The sequence below is a fragment of the Nyctibius grandis genome, chromosome 3 (assembly GCF_013368605.1).
Source record: "Nyctibius grandis isolate bNycGra1 chromosome 3, bNycGra1.pri, whole genome shotgun sequence".
In the NCBI taxonomy this organism is placed as follows: Eukaryota; Metazoa; Chordata; class Aves; order Nyctibiiformes; family Nyctibiidae; genus Nyctibius; species Nyctibius grandis.
In genome coordinates, this window is record NC_090660.1 from 45,371,599 (window position 1) to 45,392,131 (window position 20,533).

At 41.9% G+C, this 20,533-nt stretch overlaps 1 protein-coding gene across 2 annotated transcripts in view; it reads left to right on the top strand.

The window, feature by feature from the left end:
• The window catches only part of ZNF516 (zinc finger protein 516), a 114,821-nt gene that overhangs the window by 27,526 nt on the left and 66,762 nt on the right, over window positions 1-20,533 (top strand). For both annotated transcript variants that reach the window (XR_011047815.1, XM_068396326.1), the window contains exon 2: window positions 17,824-19,854. Coding sequence is in view for 1 of the 2 variants with exons in the window: in XM_068396326.1 (XP_068252427.1) it covers window positions 17,949-19,854 (1,906 nt within the window). In the remaining variant the exon portion in view is untranslated. The remainder of the gene's footprint in view (window positions 1-17,823; window positions 19,855-20,533) is intronic.

Sequence of the window (20,533 nt, forward strand, 5' to 3'; positions counted from 1 at the left end):
AAATTAAATGCTTGTTACCCACAAAATCTCAACAGATGAGTTTCACTGTTTCAAACAGAGAAACTACTGGTCATACAGTGAAAGCTGTGAAGGCTGGCGTGCGTGTGCACATACACTGATTATGTCCTCTCTTTCTTCATAGTAGATACTGTTCACTCAGGTAGTCTAATGGTGTTCAGGTACTGAAGCCCTTTAAAGCTTACAACATCTTTTAAAATGTCATTTCTTAAGGAAACAAAATCCCTGTGATTAATTACATATGTGTTTTCCTTCATTTCTATTCTTGCCCTTCGGGTGCGAGACACTTGGCTTGAGTTTTTCACTTGAGTCTGTTTGATGGAGGCACAACGACGATGTCTCTGAAGCTCCTTGTAGGCAGCTGGCAGCTGCGGCGGTGCCTGGTTTGCAGTAAGGAAAGTTCCTTACACGTGTTCATGACACGGTGGGAAGCCGTGACACAGAAACAGAGCAGGTAGTAGAGTGGGAGGAGATGTGTGTATTTTTAGAGCTTTTTTTTTTTTTCCCCTAATGTCCCAGGGAACCAGCACTGTTTGCCTTCCTAGCCTGAAAGTTGTGTTGTCAGCTTTTCTGAAGACTGTTGACCTCTTGCATATGTTCATAAAGAGGCAGGGAAGGGAGTCAGCTTTACCTGGGCAAGGTGTGTTCCCACCGCTCTGCCGGAGACGCTGCCTGCGCGCTGGGCGGCTGCGGCGCCAGCCGTTTGGCAACTCGCTGTAAAGATAAGGCTTGCCCTGAAATTCTGCGGTCACATAAAAGTGACTCCCCGCCCTTCAACTAAAGGTGGCTGGGCTGTTAGATCTGAACATGGGGAGGCCTTCAGCCTTTTCTTGTATGGCAGCAAATGGCTTTGAGATTTGTTATTAATAGTCAGGGGAGCATAAGAGGGTTTGAATTGGGTCAAGCTGAAAGTTTGTGTGCTCCAGTATCCTCCCTCTGACAGCACTCAGGTTGGCAGGTGGTTGGGGAAGGAGCTTGAGAAGTGGGACAAGCCTTTGGTGGTAACTCTTCCTGGGGTACTCTCCCAGTTTGACCAGTTTGCATCTCAGTGACTTCCTAAGCTAGAGGTCATGTCTACATCTTTTTGGTTTCTTAGCCCTGGATGGGGTTTTTCTTTAATGAGCTTGTCCATTTGCAAAGTTTGAGCCTCATTTGAATCAGTCAGCTGGTGGTGAAGTGCTAAGCGAATTGAGAAATTTTGGGTGCCTTGGTTTCCAGCTGATCTGCACCTTGTAGGCTCAAGCAGGGTTTAAAAAGAAGTCTGGTGCAAAAGGAAATAATTCCAAATGTATAAGGAAGATAAATGACAGCTTTGCACTTAAAAACAAAAACTGAAGAGCTGGTGTCTCCCTTCTCATGCAAGTGTAAGTGTTCAGTGACTCTGCTGAAGTCAGTGCAGTAAGTTGGGATGGACACTCGTCTCACTCGAATTAGAATTTGACTCACGGTTTGTAACCAAAAAAGCCTTGAGTATGTCTAAATCCTCGCAAGAGCTGGCGATTGTCTCCGCTAGCCCTAAGATGAGAGATCCTCATGGAATAAAAGAGCTGTATAAAACTGCTTTAATGGAGTTCCCAAAGAGCAGTTGCCTTGTGCAAGAGGTACCGTGTTGCCCCATGATGGGGCCCCATGGTGGCCAAACACTGCTTCAGAGGCTGGACCAGCCTCGGTTGGTCTAGTTATCTAGAAGGCAGCGTGAGGAGGCATCTACTAGGTAGCAACATGGGACCACCCTCTGTACCTTTGGTTTGTAGTCTGCCGCATATGGAGGAGTGTCATCTTCATAAATTTGAAGGTGGTAATATGCTAGAGAATAGGATGGTGAAATAGATGCTAATCCGGACCTTTATTTTCCAGCATTATTGGTGTGTCTCACAGAGCTCTGTCTCACAGAGATTTTGTATCTCACAGATACAAAAAAGTATCTCTTTTACAGGATCCTTAATAATTTGGATTGAAACAACCCAATCCTTTCCTCTTCATGGTTTCGGTATAAGCAAGTGCTGCAGCTGCCTTTAGCTGTACCCAAGACAAACCAGTTTTGCAAATGACAGACCCAGTGAGACACACTGGTGTTTTTTTGCTCCCTCAGAGCTGTGTTGTCTTACAGTAGCATAATCACCACCTATTTTACTTATATTCTGGGTTACGGTTTACTAGAAACATTCTGGCAGAAGGTCAAGGTATTTTTAGTACCATTCAAGGTTTTGCAATGTTGTGCCACATTTGCACGACAAGGGACCTGACAGGTATAACAAAGGACTTGTGTCGTGCAGGAGATGTAGCTGAGGCCAAGGAGAATATGGCGCTGGATATCTGTCGGGGGGTAGCTTGATTTTTCATGGTTATACAGGCTCATCAAATTAAGATGGTTTTTAACACTGTATTTTTTCTTTAGTGTTCTTAATTTTAAGTCTAGTCAAAAGCATTAAGGAAAATATTTATGAACCTAGATCTCAAATGTTATATACCTAAATCAAATATTTTTTTCCAAACCAAATAAAATAGTTTGATTTCTTTTGCCTTTTTTTGATTACATGTAAATCCCATGGAGTAAATGAGGGCTGTGCATGCTCTGTACAACTGACCACCCACCAAATTGAGTATGTGGAGGGATTATTCTGTCCCCGTGCATTAGGTGTTTATAGGTAAGCTGCAGTAGCTGCCTGAGGAGTGTTTTACAGGTGAGGCGGAGAAGCAAAGGAATACCACATCTGTTTGCTTCAGTTATGGTGTTCCCACTTCTTTGTCAGTGGAGAAGATAGGGATCATTTCTTGGAAGCCCCCTTTTCTGCAGTCTGGTGGTTGCAAAACAAAAGATTTAATCCTCTGAAAACAGAAAGTTCCTCGGCTTCACGGTTGTTGGAAGAAGCTTGAGACATGACTGAGTGTACTGTAAAAGGTCAGAAGGCAAATAAAAGAATCCACAGCTAGGTTATGTTCAAAAACCTCTCCTAAGTCTTTGGGTGTCTAATGATCTGTGAGTGCTTGACCCGTGAGGTTTAGTGCTCTGAGTTGGCAGTACTATAATAATCATTTTAATGTGCTTTCTGCACAAGTTTTAAGCATACCTGGTTTTGGATAGTATTTTTAAGAAACACCTTGACTTTACTTGTTGATTGAATTAATCACACTTGGGAAGTTCAGGAGGTACTTGAAAGCCTATCAGTAGAGAAGTGCGATAGAATGAGGGATGATATTTAGCATTTAATAGTAAAGCTGTATTTTAAGAGTTGTGATGTTGAAAGGAGTTGACTTACTTAATTACAAGCCTGATACATGGGGTTTATGAAAAAGTTGCCTTATATTTGGAAAATATATGATTAGAGATAAGATGCTGTAATTGTGACCCTATACACAGTAGTAATAATGCGATGTATATTTTTCTTTCAGGAATGTGTTTTTTACCATTAGTCAAGTTGTGAGTCTGGGATTCTTCTTTTTCATTTCTCTGTGGGAAGTTTTTTCTTGCAAGGAAATCTTCTCTTCCGATTATAAGCAGTGACTTTGATAAATGTACCCATTACCTAAGGAAGTAAATACGGGTGTGCTTATCTAAACCTCTTTGGAAAAAAAAAAAATACAAAATTGTCTGAAGTATTAGCAAACGTTGTAGCTGACTATTGTAAATCTGCCAAAATTAGAGTACACCTGCCTAAAAATATGCTTTCAGTTGGGCATTTTTGATTAGTTTTGCTTGATATTTCTACTGAAATAAAAGTGTCCTCTGCATAGATTGCTTCTTTTTATTTGTGCACTCTGGGTTTAGCCTGCAAGTAGAGTAGCCATGGAGTACTAAAGATTATATAGAGTTATAAATGATTTGTTTCGATAGTAAGAAGTGTCAAGTAACTGTAGTGTGAGCAGTCGTTTATACAGAGCAAGTATAATACTGTGCTGTTAGATCATGATTATTTAGTACTTTCTACGGTGTAAAAGTATATTAAATAGGGAGTAGGTGAGTAATAAATGAGTGAGATGCAGAAAAGTGAAGGTGATAAAAAATGCGTAATGAAAAATAGGAGAATGATATTTATGTATGTGGCTAAGACAAACAGCGTTTGTGTGTTAGGAACAGCATCACAAAACATCCCATGATGAACCAGCCACCCCGTAATCCGTGCTTATTTGTTGTGTAACAGATTTAAGGACTTAGCAGCGTGGCTCAAATTCTGCTCTCGAAGTTAAAGAGTCACAGTTTACATTATGCTTCTCTGGTGGAAAATCTACTCGCTTCAGCATCGCCCGGAATAGTATTTGTATTTGCAGAACGGTAAAATGTGTGATACAAAGCAGCATGCACGTGGTGGAGGAAAGTGAGTTTGGAAAGCTTTTAAATCAGACCTGTAGTCCCAGATGTAGAAAGAGAGTGACCCCTGTAAGAAGAATACCTCGCTTAAGTGAGACTCACTGCTAGGGATCTTATACTTTCATTTGATGTTCTGCATAGCCCACGTTTTTCCAGTTGCTGTGAATTGAAGAAATGGAGAGAGAAGTGTTTCCTTTGGTGGTATGTGGCACTTGAAACTTATTTGTCGTTATGCTTCTTGCTTGCTGTTATTAATATCCTGTAAATGGATAAAATTGGCTGGAAACCTATGTTTTAGAAAGGCAAAGAGACGAGAGGTTAGTGACGTGATTTATGCTTTGTTCTTTTCTTTACTATCTGGTGGTCCTTTTGTTTCACTAAGAGTTGAACTCTGGGCAGGCAGAAGAGAGGATTAGTTTACTTTTGGGGCTCGCAGGAAAGAATCTCTGTTTCTCAACTTCTGACTGTGCCTCTGATGAAAAGAGGGACTTTGACTCTTTGAAAAGGTGAAGCTTGACTTTATAATGGTAATTTGCTCTTAGAAATTATATGAAGTCAGAACATTTGGCGCTGTGTAAAAGTATATAAAAGAGCGTATGTAAAAGATGTCAAGTCCCTGCCTTGAGGAATATACACACCGGTTAGAACATAGCAATACGTATTATACATATTATGCATTTGGGGGAAAAAAAAAACAAAACAACAAAACCAAGTGATAGGTTTCATTTTGGAAAATAATTTTGAGTCGTTTATGGAAAATATGCTTTTAAGAATGAATTCTAAAAAATGAAAAAACAGTTTTAAATGCAGTGTCAAAACACAAGGTCGTAAGTGGGAAAACGATACAAAAGATGCATTAGGGAGAGTGAATCATTGCCCACAAAAAAGAGAGTAGGGTGGAACTGTGGAGGTCCTTGAAGGAGAAGAACGGCGCTTGAACCTAACACGAGACATTTGACCTGGGTGTTGACATCCTTTGATTTTTGGGAGAGCTCTGTGCTGTTACAGTCTACAACTCTGTAGACATTGTTGCAGTCTACAACTACCTGAAGGGAGGTTGTAGTGAAGTGGGAGTCGGCCTCTTCTCCCGGGCAACTAGCGATAGGACAAGAGGACATGGCCTCAAGCTTTGCCAGGGGAGGTTCAGGTTGGACATTAGGAAGAATTTCTTTTCAGAAAGGGTTATTAGACATTGGAATGGGCTGCCCAGGGAGGTGGTGGAGTCACCATCTCTGGATGTGTTTAAGAAAAGACTGGACATGGCACTTAGTGCCATAGTCTAGTTGACAGGGTGGTGTAAGGGCAACGGTTGGACTCGATGATCCCTGAGGTCTCTTCCAACCTGGTTGATTCTGTGATTCTGTTAGCAGCACAGTTACTTGAATAGACCAGAGGGGAACAAGTTATGAGCTTGGTGGCTGGAGATGACTCTGTAGTAACTGAAGATAGAAAACCCTGAAGAGTGGGCATCTTCTAGGGAAGAGGACAGAAGGGGCAAGGAGGTGGCACTTAAGCTCTTGCTGAAATGTTCTGGCAAACGGAGCCAGTGAGCAGAGACCGAAGCCGTGCAAGCAAGGGAGAGCCCAAATGGAAGAATTAGTCATGAAGGGCCCAAACAGGTTTGAGAGGGAGAAGGAGGCGAAGGTGCTTCTGGAAGAAGCAGAAGTGTTGGGGAAGAACTGAGGAAGCAGAAGCCGAAGAGTGAGCAGATAGAAAGGGAGGAGTGGGGAAAAGAAGTGGCCTTTAAAGTGTGTCCACGGGAAGGCGATGGCCAGGGACAGGGACCGAGCGCCTGGCAGCTGCCTGCAGGTGATCCAGAAGGGATGTGACAGGTGGGCGGTGTGTGTGGGTAGCTGGGGCTGGGAGGCATGGTGGGTGGTGGAGGTGGGGTGGAGCCGGGTAGGAGAGTGGAAGTAAGGAGGTCAGTGCTGCAGAAGTGGTGTGGGCACCAGCAGGGTGGACAGGGATGTGCGCCGTGGTGGAAGATGAACTGACGCGTATATAGTACTGATGGCGTGTTGCGTTCTCTGTCTCGGAGAGCGTGTGAGAGGGGAGGGTATTGCTGTGTATATGTGGTACCTAGGCACATATTTTTGAAAGGAGAAATAAAGTCTTAACTATAGTGTTTGGCGATGCAAACAGATTCATGTTCTTGGTGTGTGTAATTCATGTTTGTCTTGCCAGTTGATAGAACTGTCTTGCAAGTTGTAGTTGTAGCGTATGGAAAAATGATGGAAGCAGACTTTTCTTCCTTGCAGGCTTGTTTGCTTGCTGTCCTATGAGTGATAATTTCAGTGGAGGGTTTTTTTTGTTTTATTTTTCTGTAGTTGCTCACCATTTGTGTGCTGAGGCTGTAGAAGTTTCTAAGTAGGGGGTGTGTTTTGTTCCTTTGCTATTTTTCTGCTCTTAGCTCTACCTTCCTATTCCCAAGGCCAGCAATGAGCTCAGGAATGGTTTTGGGGATGGACCATCCAGGCCCTTCTCTTTCATGGAGGATGTAGCCCAGAATAATTTTCTGCACTTGGGTAAATTTCTGTCTGTCTTTGAATTTCTGGGAAAACGACTTGTATGCTGTAGGTGAGGGATTGGCCCAAAGCTTCAAGGTCTTTGATTAAATGGCAAAGGGAGGGGAAGTATATGTACCTGTTGATGTAAGGACGGTGGAGTAGTTCTGAACAGAGTTGTCAGGGTTTATCTTGTGATATCCTCAGTGTCCTGACCTGCCAAAATCTGAAGCATGCCTTACGTTGTGCTGTAATGAGAGCAAAGTAAATGTGCCTTGAAATCGTATTTATAAGCAGCGGATGGAATCTGTCTCTTTGTCTGATACATTGCAGTGATGTTCCACAGAGATAGTTCAGGACTTCATACCAAAATAAGCTGGACGAACTGACAGCTGAAAGATTTAATTTTGGGTTTAGTTTCTTTTCTCTTGGCTGGAAGCTTTGAAATCCAGAAAAAGTTATCCTGTGCTTTGTATTAATTCGATATACAAGACTATTGCTTTCTTCCCTTTGTGTTTAAAAAAGTAAATAAATAAAAAGAGGAGAAAAATAGTTACCCTACTGTGTAAGTCAACTCACACTTTATGGTAATGTCACTTTTTGTTGTACTGGCTATACCTGTTTGCTTTTCTATGCTGACAGTGATGGGCCAGTGCAAGATTGAGTGTATTTCACATCTGGACTTACCACATACGTAGTGGAAGTAGCTTTTAATGACGAGAACTACAGAAAACTCTGAAGTTAATCAGTGGAGTAATGAAGCAACAGCAGACATCTCGTCTATAACACTACTGGTGAACTTAGAAACTTGTGAACCCCTCTTTTAAACTACTAGCAATCACCTCTGTTATTACCAAGTGTAAGATAAGCTCATCATCACAAATTATTCTTGTGGATGAAGTGATCTTCAAGGGTTCTGCGTACTTTAGTGAAAAGAAGGTGAAATGAAGGTATTTCTGAGGCACTGGCTATCCGCAGCTTGGCCTTCAGCACTGTCCTCTGCCGGTTTGGGGCTGGTGTCACTGTGCCAAAGCTGTGTGCAGTTTAAGCAGCGCAGCGGGTTCTGAGTCTCAGGTGGTGCAAAGCGAGTTTCAGTTTGGCTGGTTTGGGATCTCCCAAGTCCAGAGTGTCTGCGCTTGGCCCTGGGCATAGTCTGCATGCTTGACATTCAGAAATGTTGCAGAGAATGGAAAAACTGTGATTGAAAGTCTTAATTACTTGCTTAAGTTCTTAAACGTTTAAGAAAGCTTCCTAAAATAGAGCTTGTCCATGTTGTTTTGTGCTTTGCAAGAGCTTACAGTGAAATACTTTATATATATAAGTAACCCAACAACTGAAAATGAGGTTTTGCTGGTGTGTGTTTTGTGAGTGTTGTGTTGCTCCTCAGTGCTAAACACTGCTACCTCAGAAGGTAATGTTTAACAGAATGCTTTTATGGCTTATTGCATATGATTATCCCTCCTTGTATTTCAGGGCACAGTTCTCCCTTTCCCCTCTGCCCTTTCTCTCTCCCTCTGTCCCTGTCCTGTCTCCCCCCCGCCCTCCGTCTTTTATTTTAATGCAATCTTTTTACTCTCTTAAAATGGGATTTTGAAAAGAGATGAGGAAGTATAGCCCAAAAGCTTGTTTCAGTGCTTTACAGTTCCTTTATAATACTGTCCGGGGGAAGAAGTAAGCAAACAACTTGCTGGTGTTACTTTAGAAATAATTTTTTATTATGGTAAGGCTTTAATGGTTAATCAAACAACAGTGCTGTAATTCTCAATCTGTTAACAGGTTAACGCTTGGCAACACTTATAAGGTAATTATTTTACTGTAGCAATTTGAGCAGTAGGATATATTAGGTATAAGAGGAACGAATTTATTACCTTGAATTTCTTAATTCTTCACACAGCTTATTTCATAGTAACGTACCATAGAAATAATCTTTACCTTCCGTTGACCTGCCAAACACATAACTGTAGCTGGTAAATTTGCTTGGTATTAAACATACAGCTTTTTGCATTTGAGGTCTGCTGTGGGCAAGTCACTATAGTGCTGTATGTACGTACTAAAGCACTGAAGTAAAGCACTAAAGCAGTGCTGTAATTGTTAGTTGTGACAAGGAGGAATTTGGGCACTTAGGACAACATTGCTTCATGTAACTTTTGCTGGTGTAGGAGATCAACAGTTCAAAATGTTTACTTTTAATTATGCTCGTGTTTTTGTTGCATTCAGGTCTTGATTTACACAGCACAAAGGCATTTACTGTTTTTAGCTAGCGATATAGGTTCTCATTTGCTACAAATTGATCTCATGGCACCGTGTGCACTTAGGGCAGCTGAGGATGTGGTTTGTGTGTAGCTTGCATTGATGGGGCAGATGAACCAGGCAGAAAGAAGGGTGAGTGTAAGGGTGTGCGATGTACTGCACTCCAGTATTTTATACCAGCTGAAGATTCAGTCCCTGCAGATAATGTAAAAATAATAAAACTAAGTATTTCCTTGTTATGACACTGCAAATAAAAACATAGACCTTTTTTTTCCCCTCCCATTTTAAGATGCAAACTGACCAGAATATAACAGAGCATATTAGCAGGAGAATACCCTGCCCATGCAGTTTGAAATCAGCCCCCATGCTGCAGATTTAAAATGGCCACGTTTCAACTCCACGTAAATTGGTTTGCAGTGGAAACCCTAACAAGATCGTTAAATATAAAAGCACGGTTGGCTGCTGGGAAAATACTGTGCTGCCCATGTATATATGCATCTCCATAGATGTGCATGAATAGACAGCATCAATGCCATCGATTTGAATAAGGAGGTAATATACAGTATTGAGGTGACTTTGCTTGTGTTTGTAACTGACTTATTTTTGTGTTTGATACTATCGAAATTGTGGATGTTTCTTCAACTTTTCTTTTAATTTTTAGTACTTGAGAATACTAAGACACTGAAGTAACTCATTTGGTGGGTGTGGCCAGATAGGAAAACATTGTTACATTGAATTAAAATGGAGGGCTTTATTTGTTTGCTTTTTAAAGATTTTTTTGAACCTAAGATGGTGCTTATATACAGAATTAGTGATACTAGTACAGCATGTCAAAATAAAAGCTTTTGACTTTCCAACATATATCGTTAATAACCCTAGGAAAAAAAAAAAAAATCACATCTGCACTAGTGCAGTTCTTGGCTTTTCTAGGGCTGATCAATAATCACATTGTGTATTCATTCCCCCTAGTCCCCCACCCTGCGAGGTCAACTTTAACTACTAGTCTTTATATTTCAGAAAAAAAGGATGTAGACTGCTTTATGCATTAATAATATCGGTCTCAGTGTTTCTTTTGGATCTAATTTACTGTTACCTATAAAATGATCAGTAACTTTTTTTTTTTTAAATTTAAGTATGTTATCTGTCATTTTTCAGGAGAGCTTTTCTCCTGCCTTCTGGTGCTGTGTTCAGAGGTCTAGGTAGGAACTGGACTGAGGATGCTGAGGTTTGCTATGGCTTTGCTATTTAAATGGATCCTCTCTTGATTGATTGTATTGTAGCATGTGACAGTGACAATGCGGGAACAACAATTTCAGGGCCTAGTGTCTGGATGGTAACACAGCTGCTGCAATAAAGTGTTGTTATGGTTGACCAGTCACATTTGGACAGTTGTTTCTTATTAGAAGTTCTTATTTATGTTGCGTTAGAAAATAGTTTGAAGCAAACTGGTGGATGTTTGCATGAAGTTACTTCATTTTCTCCTCCTTGCCTTCAAAGATTAATGTTTTTTTGTTTTGTCCTGCAGCCAGAATAAGTAGTCTTGAAAGAAACTTGCCTTTAAAATAACTTTTTTTAAAATTTTTTTTTTTTTTAATTTTGGACTACAATGTAGTGGTCTCCAGCAACTGCTGTAAAATAAAGGGTTATTGTGGGTAGTTCTGTCAGTGTTAGACATCACCACTAGTTTAAGTCTTGTGATGGTGGCATTTTGTGATTTCTGCATTGTTGCTTTTTTCCATGAAAGTACTAGTGATACTGGTTCCCTTTTATTCCTTTCTTCATATTAGAGGGGAAATGTAGTTTGTTCATAATGGATTATTGATTGGTCTGCGAACAGCAGAAGCCCCAAGGCCTTGTCATCAATGGTACTTACTCTCCCAATAGTGAATGCATCGCTTCATGCAGCTATTTGCAACCCCAGTCTGTAGAATATAAGCCCGTAATTGTTACTCTTGTGCAGCGCAGTTTTTAGGGAGAGGAACTCTTCATTGTCATTATGGGATTTTCCCCCTCAATTTGTTCAAATAATAGTCCCTTTGTTTTGGTAGCAAGATAAAGCTTGTCCTGGATGTTAATGATATATTTCAATTCATTGCTTAGAATACTACAGTGTAACCAATAAAGTGCATTTCTTTGTCTCCCAGAAGACAAACACGCACAGTATGCTAAAACACAAAATATGTACTGAGTGGGTGACAGCTCTTGTATTTCTCAACATACCCTGTAGCAGCGCAAAACCAAACTCCCACCCCCCATTCACGAACTGCTTCTTAAGGAGCCACAAAAAAAAATTGGGTTATGGCTGTTTTGCTGACTTTGTTTTGAGAGAGATTACCTCGCTGCAGATGCCTACCTCCAGCTTTTTCAGCATTCGTGTTTTTGTCTTCATTTCAGTGTATTCTTTCCCCCTGCGAAGGGTGCGGCATGGCTTGAGAAAGGCCTGACTCTGCTTTCACAGCCCTGTCTGCCTGCTGCACAATGTCACTATCTCGTGGAGGGAGAAAGACACAAAAACACACAATGTATTTGGAGAAGCTCAAAATAATACCTCAGGGTTCAGACAGCAAACTTTTCAAATGGGAAGAGCTTCCTCAGCTGCAAGGGAAGTCTGGTTCAAAATAATTAAACAAAAAAGTATTGCAAAATGCTGCTGAAGGATTTTATAAAGCCTAAGCGGAAACAGACTAATAGAAATTCCTTGTTTGTTTTTCCAGGAGCTTTTTATTTTTCCTTTCCAGTCCTGTGTCAGTTTTGACAGGCTTAAACAAACTTCAGGAGGTCTGTTGTCAAGATCGCTGCTTTTAATAACTGAATACATTTGAAAATTTGACAGTCTGCTACAACTGGCTAAGGATTTTGGATAGATTCTTACTGGGTTACTTTAGATTACTCTCAGAAAATCAGTTCAGAGCTATGCTGCCTTTACCTAATGGCAAGTTTAGCCTATAGGTTGCAGAATGCCAGGATTTCCTGGAAATTCAAGTATGAGCTTACTATTTAAAGATACGCTCGCTCTTCTACCCTCTGGTGTAGTCTAAAGGATGTCAGCTCAAGGCAGTAAAGGGTCTATAGGCTAGTGGCATGGTCCGTAAGAGGCATTTTGGTAGGACTGGTGCCTAAATGAGGACGGCAGGACTGAACCTTTAATCAAGGCGGGGGGCTGACGACCCCTGTGGGATGCGGGTGCTCAGAAGCAGCCGTGTCCCCTCACAAAGTGAGGAGGAGGGTGTGCAGGTAGAGCGAGGCTGCTGTGTGCGGAGGATGGTGTCTGCAGCTTGGGGAGAAGCGTCTCTGTGGTTCAGTGAGCACAAAGGCTGGCAAAGCAGTTGTAAAGCATTCACTGTCTTTTGTCCACTCTTTTCCTGCACTTCGCTCTCTTCTGGCCTCTTTACTGTGAACAGCACAGTCTGTTTGGCTCTGGGGCAACCTGAGCCTTCTCAAATCAGGAGAGATCAGCTCTCCAGGTTGCTGCAACTTTCTTAAATTCACCTAGATATTTACGTGTATGTCCCATAGTTTCATCATCTAGAAGGAACTTCAGTAAGATCTTTTTTCCTCAAGATCATGCCTCACAGTGGTTTTGGTTTGTGGTTTTTGTTTGTTTTTTTTTTTTTTTTTCTAAAGTCGTTGCTTTTGGCAGAGGAACACGGTAGAGTGATTGCAGTATATATTCAAACCTCTTGGAGATTAGAAAAGCGATATTTCTCCAGTGCATTTATCTTTCAGGTGGGACTTGAAATATACCCAGTCTGAAAGCAGTTTGTTTTAACTGTGCTATTTGAATATATCTGTGTAGCTTCCCAAATTGTACATGCTTGTTTTTTACCTATTAAAGAGTTTACCCTTCTTGCCGCTACTGACCATGCAATATGATTTTTAAAGTCAGGTTTAATTGAAGAGAAATTTCAAAAAGAATGTATAGTTTTCTGTATGTTGGAACAAGAACAATTTTCTTCTGTTTTTGTCTCTTCCTGCACTGCACAGGGTATTTGTAGGTAAGAAATGAATTCGCAATTACTTTTTCAGTGTGGTAGCCCTTGCATTTTATTTTTCAGTTTTCTTGCGTTACTTATTTTCAATTTCTTTTTTTCATTATTTGTTTTCCAAGAGGCACAAAAAGGTCTTAAGAGGGTCTCTCTGGCCCTGCAGGGAGTCCTCACAGCATACCTGGTCCTCTTCCAGAACATGCAGGTGGCATGAAGAGAAGAGTAACAGGTATTTCAAAGTGATCCTGTTTTATTTAAAATGCTGTTCTCCTGTACTTTTACCCATTGCTTCACTTCAAGTCTATGTGAGGGTCTTGCAGAAGCTGTGAGGATGATGCAACTGCGCACTGCCTTACCTGTGGCGGCTCTGGCAGGGACGGACTGCCATGGCCTCGGTGGGGAAGCTGTGGCTGATGCTGGGAAAGGCGCTGGGGCTCCATGGTGAGAGCAGGTCACTTTGGACAAGTGCGTTTTCTCTCAAGCCAGGAACTCTGTCAGAGTTTGTTTTGAAAACCAGAGAAATTTTGATGCCTAAATGTTTGAGATGGATTGGTTCTCCACTGAGAGGGTGGTCAGTCACTGGAACACGCTCCCCAGGGAAGTGGTCATGGCACCAAACCTGTCAGAGGTCAAGGAGCATCTGGACGGTGCTATTAGTTACATGGTTTAGTTTTAGGTAGTTCTGCGAGGAGCAGGGAGTTAGACTTGATCCTTATGGGTCGCTTCCAACTTGAGATATTCTATGATTCTGACAAATGCTTGGCTTAAGCTTGGAGGAAAGCTTGTTTTCCCTTTTGGGGATGAATAAAATAGTTATTTATATTTGTTCCCATGCAGGTCAAGGCAAAGACTCTCCATGAGGCAATGGGTGCAGGAATAAGTCTTGTAACTAAAACACTTGGCTGAGCAAAGGCATTTCCCAGTGCGCCACCCCTCCTGTTCTTGGGTCTTCGTTCATGTTTCTTTTCCACTTTGCTTCATATACCAAACCTGCACGTAAACAGTGATAAGTGCCTTGGTGTAGTTTAAAGGGGATGAAAGTGCCTCTGTGACACTGGCCCGTGGCTTGTTACGTGAACCACTGATCCCTAGTTCCACAAAAGGAAGCTAAACTAGTTCATATGCCCCTTACAACAGAATATCGAACTCGCCTCCAAAAAAAATTGTGCGTCATTTAGCATAGGCTGCAATGCCATTAAAACACACAAAATATTTTTAAAGTCTGCATAGTCCTTTACACTTTACATTCACTTGCATTTCCTTATGGCTTGCCTCTGTGCTAGCAGGGATTTCCATGCCATGACAGTCTGGGAGAAATCTGCAGGCTAGATGCGACTCTGCTATAAATTCTGTGTGACAAGCTGGTGCTAAGGAACTGCAGGCTGAACGTGGACCAAGGTGATGAAAGGTTACTGGTTACCACCTGAAATTAGTTAGAGTTGAAACATTTTTTAATAGCCTTAGGGTGGCTGGAGGTGGCCACATTCAATGTGTGCTGAAAGAGAATGATTTCAGAATACTTTCAAATGCATAATTATTTCAAAATACAGATATTTTTATCATTGCAGTCTGCCAGAAAGAAACAGAAAGAGCTGTGGCAAAATTTTACTCACAGTGGCAGAGTAATCAGTGTGGTTTGATTTACCAGTTGATGTCTTCCATCCCTTGTGCCACCTTTGATGTTGAAATAATAGTTTAATAATTAATACTAAGGTGGAAATTATTAAGCCAAAATGTTATTTTCTATTGGTAGGATTCTTTACAGGTATTGTTTTTGTCATTTTGTACTTTCAGTCTCCTGAATTGAAGCAGTTTTCAAAGTTGCCACTTTTATTTCGTATTTGCTGCTTCTTTCCTTTCTGATGAACACTAGCTTTGCTGCTCTGCAAAGAGCCCCTCTAAGAGAATTACTTTTAAGTAGCACTCAAGTGATGTGAGGAAGGAGTCGTAAGCTGTTGATACGTGTTTGATTTACCAGAGCCGAAGGCAGACATCTGCACACTCTGTAGAGCAAACTCAAATTGGGTGAACACACTTCCTCCTTCTGGAATTTCTGTCTGTGGAAGATGCAACTTGAAATTCTGTGTCTTAAGTGTGTATTATGAGTTCAAATAATTCAAATCTAGGAATACTTTATTTCAACTTTTTGACTAATAAAATAATTCAGTAATTTTTAAACTCAGACTTTTTCCTCCCCTCAGGCCTAATTGAATGTAGGGCTAGAGGGGTCTCTTGTGAGTGGCTGATATCCCTGTTATAAATAATGCTTTTTTCATATCCTCATTTCCATAACTAAGCTTCATTAATGAAAATGCTATAAATAATTAAAGTGAAATATGTCAAGACTATGCGCAGGGAAGCTGTGGCCAAGTAAACAAAAGGATCTCTGACGCTTTGGATTTATATGTGCCTGAACTGCTGCACACAGTATTCTTGTCTGACGAAGTTTGGCTCTTAAAGCTCTTTTGAACTTTCAGACAGGAAACACTGTAGAAAGCTGAGTTAAAATGGGACCTACCTTTGGAAAAAAAAAAAAAAAAAAGTCACCAGTGTAGAAGTCAGCCTGCCAATAAGCAGTGTTCTCACCAGTATAAACTGTAGAAAATGCAGAATGTAGAAAACATTATCTAAAATACCAGGAGAAATCTGTCCCCAAAGCTTGCTAGCTGTTTTTTCTACAGTGGTGCAGAACATTTCAGAAGCAGCTGTTGCTTGTTCAAGTATACCATCACGTTAAATGCAAGAAATTACTCTGTCGTTTATCATCTAATGAGTTTTAGGTTAAGTCTTTGATTATAAGATAGTATGGGTTGTTACTTGGCAGACTCAGATTGCAGGTAAAATAAATGATGTTACTCTGAATTGTTTAATCCATCAATATGCAGTGTAAACTGCATTTGTATTTGCTCTTTGTCATGTTTGTACCTTCTGGTACAGCCTCAACGTGCACTGGCTGCCATCCTTTATATACCCAGGGAGTTTCTTCTGAGGCTGCCCCTCAGTTTGGTTTTAGATGGCTAATTTCAGAGATTAATTTAGATACTCTTGTTCATAAACTTCCTGTTCATATGGATTTCTCAATTTGTGATCTGATGTGATTTGGTTTTTTGGTCATAATATAAAAATGCTTCATTCAGGAAATGCAATTGCGTTTATAACACATCCCTTAGATATTATTATCAGCTCTCCAAGGAAAAGGTAGTCTGGGTAGATGCTGTTGATAACTCTTAACATGCTGAACGGATACCAGATATGCAGAAAATCAAACCCAGAAATGAATGGTCTTGTAGCAAATAAAAGGGCTAGATTAACTTAAACATAACAAAGTTATTCTATAGTGTGTAACTGAGATGAGCTTTGCATCAGTTTTACCTTGCTTTTTGTTATGCTCATGCTGGTGATGTGGTTAGACTATTTATTTACATATTGAAGAGACTAAGAGATGAATACAATGAGAAACCTTAAAATTTGCAACTCTAGATCTGTAGCTCTTTATTTATTGAGTCATAGATGTCAAGTGATGGATATGTGAATATATAGTCTTGTTCTGCATATTTTTAGCTACATTTTAAGAAGCTGGTGTTTTCTTAATGTAGTAATAGATTGGTTTTATGTATTAGAGAATACAGTATTTGATTTCAGTCATGTGGTGGTTGTAGTACTTAATGAGGATAGAAAGTGGGAAGGATTTTTCTTCTACAGTTGTGGTAATTGGAAAAGAAACCATCTATGGAAATCTTAACCATTGATTTTTGCCATATATAAGGTGGAGAATTGCTGATGTGTTGCATCTTGCATTGCTGAGGCAGATTTTGACCCTTACATTTAATTGTGACAAGATACAAAGGCTTTTAAACTTTTATTAGTTTGTTTTGTTAATCAAAGTTATTTCTTGGGGTTTTTTTTGTTTGTTTGTTTGTTTATAGTTAAGATTCTGTTTCATTGGGGTGGGTGGTGCTGTGGTTTCCTGTATGTCTTGTTAACATAAATCACTGACTTTTAAGATCATTTGATACCTACACACATTAATAGTTTACTTTGTTAGATTGAGACTAAATATTACACTTAAAGGTGTTTTGTTTTTTTGGTTTTTTTTTTCCTTCGTTGTCCATCAGGAAATAACTTAGTTTTCCTGAATGCTTTGTCAGGCTCTGGATTCTTGTTTTCTCTCTAATTAAAGTACTGAGTGTCCTCAGCCTCTGCGCCTGCTCTGTGCATGCCACATCAAGCACAGCTGAGCTGTCTGAGACGCAAAGTAATGCAGTTGCCAGCAGGAATATGATACTTGCTAAAGTCTCTAGTAAAGCCTTTTATCTTTGGCAAGTAAGTATTTTACATGAAATTACACATGATGGTAAAGCCACAGATTTAAAGTGTAATAACCCCCTCAAGAAATGTTTTCCTCATTTAAGGTGTATTTTTAGCCACTTCTGCCTGGGTTTAAAACACAAAATATTTTTAAAATTTACACTTTTTAAAAGACACTGTGATGTCAGTGTATGGAAATTAATGTTTGCTCTTGTTTGGATTTTACTTGTTTATTAATGATGCTTTGAATACTTGCCATTGAAGTGTAGAATATCAGCAGAAAGAGAAGCTGCTGCTTTTTGGTGCAATAAATCGTGGTATAGTATACTTCTGAATGTGGGGCGAGTGATGGAAGCTGTTGAATTAAAAATATGAATAAGTTTAAATATATTTAAGAATTCGCTTAAACAATTTCTGTACATTTGTGTGATTTTTGTTCTTGTTTCAGATGATCTATGCCATCCGCTTACAGAGCACACGGAAGTAAATTGGCACTTCAGACTCTCTCGAGCAGCTGAAAGGAGAAATGTTACTCCGAGAATGAAGCAATAAAACGTCTCTCTGCAGAGCCGTATGATTGAAAACGCACTCCAGCCCTCCTCTGCTGCCGGACATGCTTTTGTCCTTCTGCCCCGCTCACCTGATGTTGCAGTAATACAGATGGATCGTAGTAGAGAGGCAGAAATGGAGTTACGGAGATCCTCCAGCCCAGGCAAGCTAAGCAAGAACGACATGGATGCTGACAAGACAATGTGCCACAGCTGCTGCATCTGCGGTAAAAGTTTCCCTTTTCAGAGCTCCTTGTCGCAGCACATGAGAAAGCACACGGGCGAGAAGCCCTACAAATGCCCTTACTGTGATCACAGAGCTTCCCAAAAGGGTAACCTGAAGATCCACATCCGTAGTCACAGAACAGGCACTTTAAGTCAGGTGCATGAGGCGGAGATGGGAGAGACGCAGCTGGGGGAGATGGGCGTTTCGGAGGGCCTGGGTGGGTGCACCAGCCCCACTAAAAGCACGTCTGCCTGCAACAAGATCTTGAACGGTACCGCTCAGGTAGATAGCAGCAAGATCTTGTTGAGAAGCAGCAAGAAGGAGGTCACGGAGTCTGCGCCAGCTGAAGAGGATGGCAAGCTGACCTCCTACCAGTGCACCTTCTGCAAAAACAAATTTGAAAGGAAGAAGGACCTGGAGCAGCACCTGCACCAGGTCCACAAACCGTTCAAGTGCAGGTTGTGTAGCTACATGACCCTGAGGGAGGAGACGCTGTTAAACCACATAGAGAAGGACCATATAACGGCTCAGGTCCCAAACGGGGAGACCTACGCTGAGAACTGCAAGAGTGAGCTGAGTGCGGGCGAGTTTCCGTGCGAAGTCTGCGGTCAGGCCTTTAGTCAAACCTGGTTCCTGAAAGCTCACATGAAAAAGCACAGGGGGTCATTTGATCATGGGTGCCACATTTGTGGCAGGAGATTCAAAGAGCCCTGGTTTCTCAAAAATCACATGAAGTCGCACGGCCCCAAGACCGGGAGCAAAAACAAACCAAAAAATGATTTGGAGCTCATAGCCACTATCAATGACGTGATACAAGAAGAGACGATTGTGACGGGCCTCTCTCTGTACGAAGTTTGCACCAAGTGTGGAAATCTGTTTACGAATATGGAAAGCCTGAAAGCGCATAATGCTGTTCACTACCAAGCACAGCGGGGCAGTGCTGGGGATAAAGCTGAGGGCTTAAATGACGGGAGCCTAAGCTCCTCGGTAACGCAACAGTTTTTCTTGCAGTGTCTCAATCTAAGACCATCTGTAGGGCTGGATAGAGTTACAAGAGGACAGCCTGGGAAAAGAGTAGCCGAGCTGGATCCGGTCAGTAGCTATCAAGCTTGGCAGCTGGCCACCAAAGGAAAAGTAGTAGAGCCTTCTGAGTATGTGAAGTATGTGGGATGGGATGAGGCCCTGGCAGATGCGGACGTGACTTATGACAAGGATAAGAGAGAGTATATCCTTGTCAACCAGGAGAAGCGCAAGAGAGACCAGGACTCGCCCAGCTCTTCCAGCAACCCCAAGAAGAAGAGCTGTACCAGTGGGCGCCCGGAGAAAACCAGTGGTGCCCCGCCAGGAGAGAGCTGTCCGCTTGCCCAGGGGGACCTGGACTACCGCCCTGCCTCACGGCAGAGCCGGAGGGCTGCCCAGAACAAGTCCACTGAGTGCTTCGAGTGTGGGAAGATCTTCCGCACCTACCACCAAATGGTGCTGCACTCCCGGGTGCACCGCAAGGAGCGGAGGAGCTGCGGCGAGGGTGGGACAGCCGTCCAGCCTGACCGCTACGGCTCCAGCAGTGAGGAAGGTGACTCGGGGTCCGTCAGCGGGCCCAGCACCCCCGGGTCTGCGTCAGCCCCGGAGGACTCGGCCACCTCCGGCCTGGGGGAGGAGGGGGCTGAGGAGAGCTCGGAGGAGGGAGCAGCCGACCCCTTGCTAGGTAAGATCGCTCCCAGCTTTGCCCTGCTCGCTGTCGATGGTCAGTGTGTCTCCTGGTGCAGGATGTGGTGATGAGCAGAAGGAGAGATGTGTGAAAGCACGCGAGAGGTTCAAAGGCAGTGTGGATGGGGTCCCGTGCCTGCTGAGTGCTGCTGGTTGTCTTGGCGTGGTGACTCATTTCCAGCGCAGGTAATAAAAGTGAGATCAGAGGATGTCTTCATAAGGTGCAGGTGAACTTGTATTTTGGTGAAGAACACCTGAGAAGTATCTTAGTTGCCTATAGCAACACTGTAGGGTAGTGTCTTCACTGGATGTTTTTCAGGCTGTTTTCCCCTGATTTATAAGCGTCCTGTGCACAGTTCTGCCCGTAGGGTGCAGGTGTAGCAAGGGCACAGCCTGTGTGGTGGAGCCCCGAAGTGCGTGAACTTGTTCATCGCCAGCGCGAGAGGCGTTTCTCTGCTTTTCTCTGCTTCACTTCCCAAATTATGTTTATAACTCCAAAGGCTATAATTAATCTCCCTGGATTAAAGCGGTCCTTCGAGCCCAACACTACTAAATGGAACAAATTATTCTCCAAATAGCAGCAAAGTAAATATTTAAAAGCACACTATTAAGCACTTTTGTATCTTTTTTAAAAAATATTTTATTTTTGTTGTTCACCATTCTTAGTTTATGATACC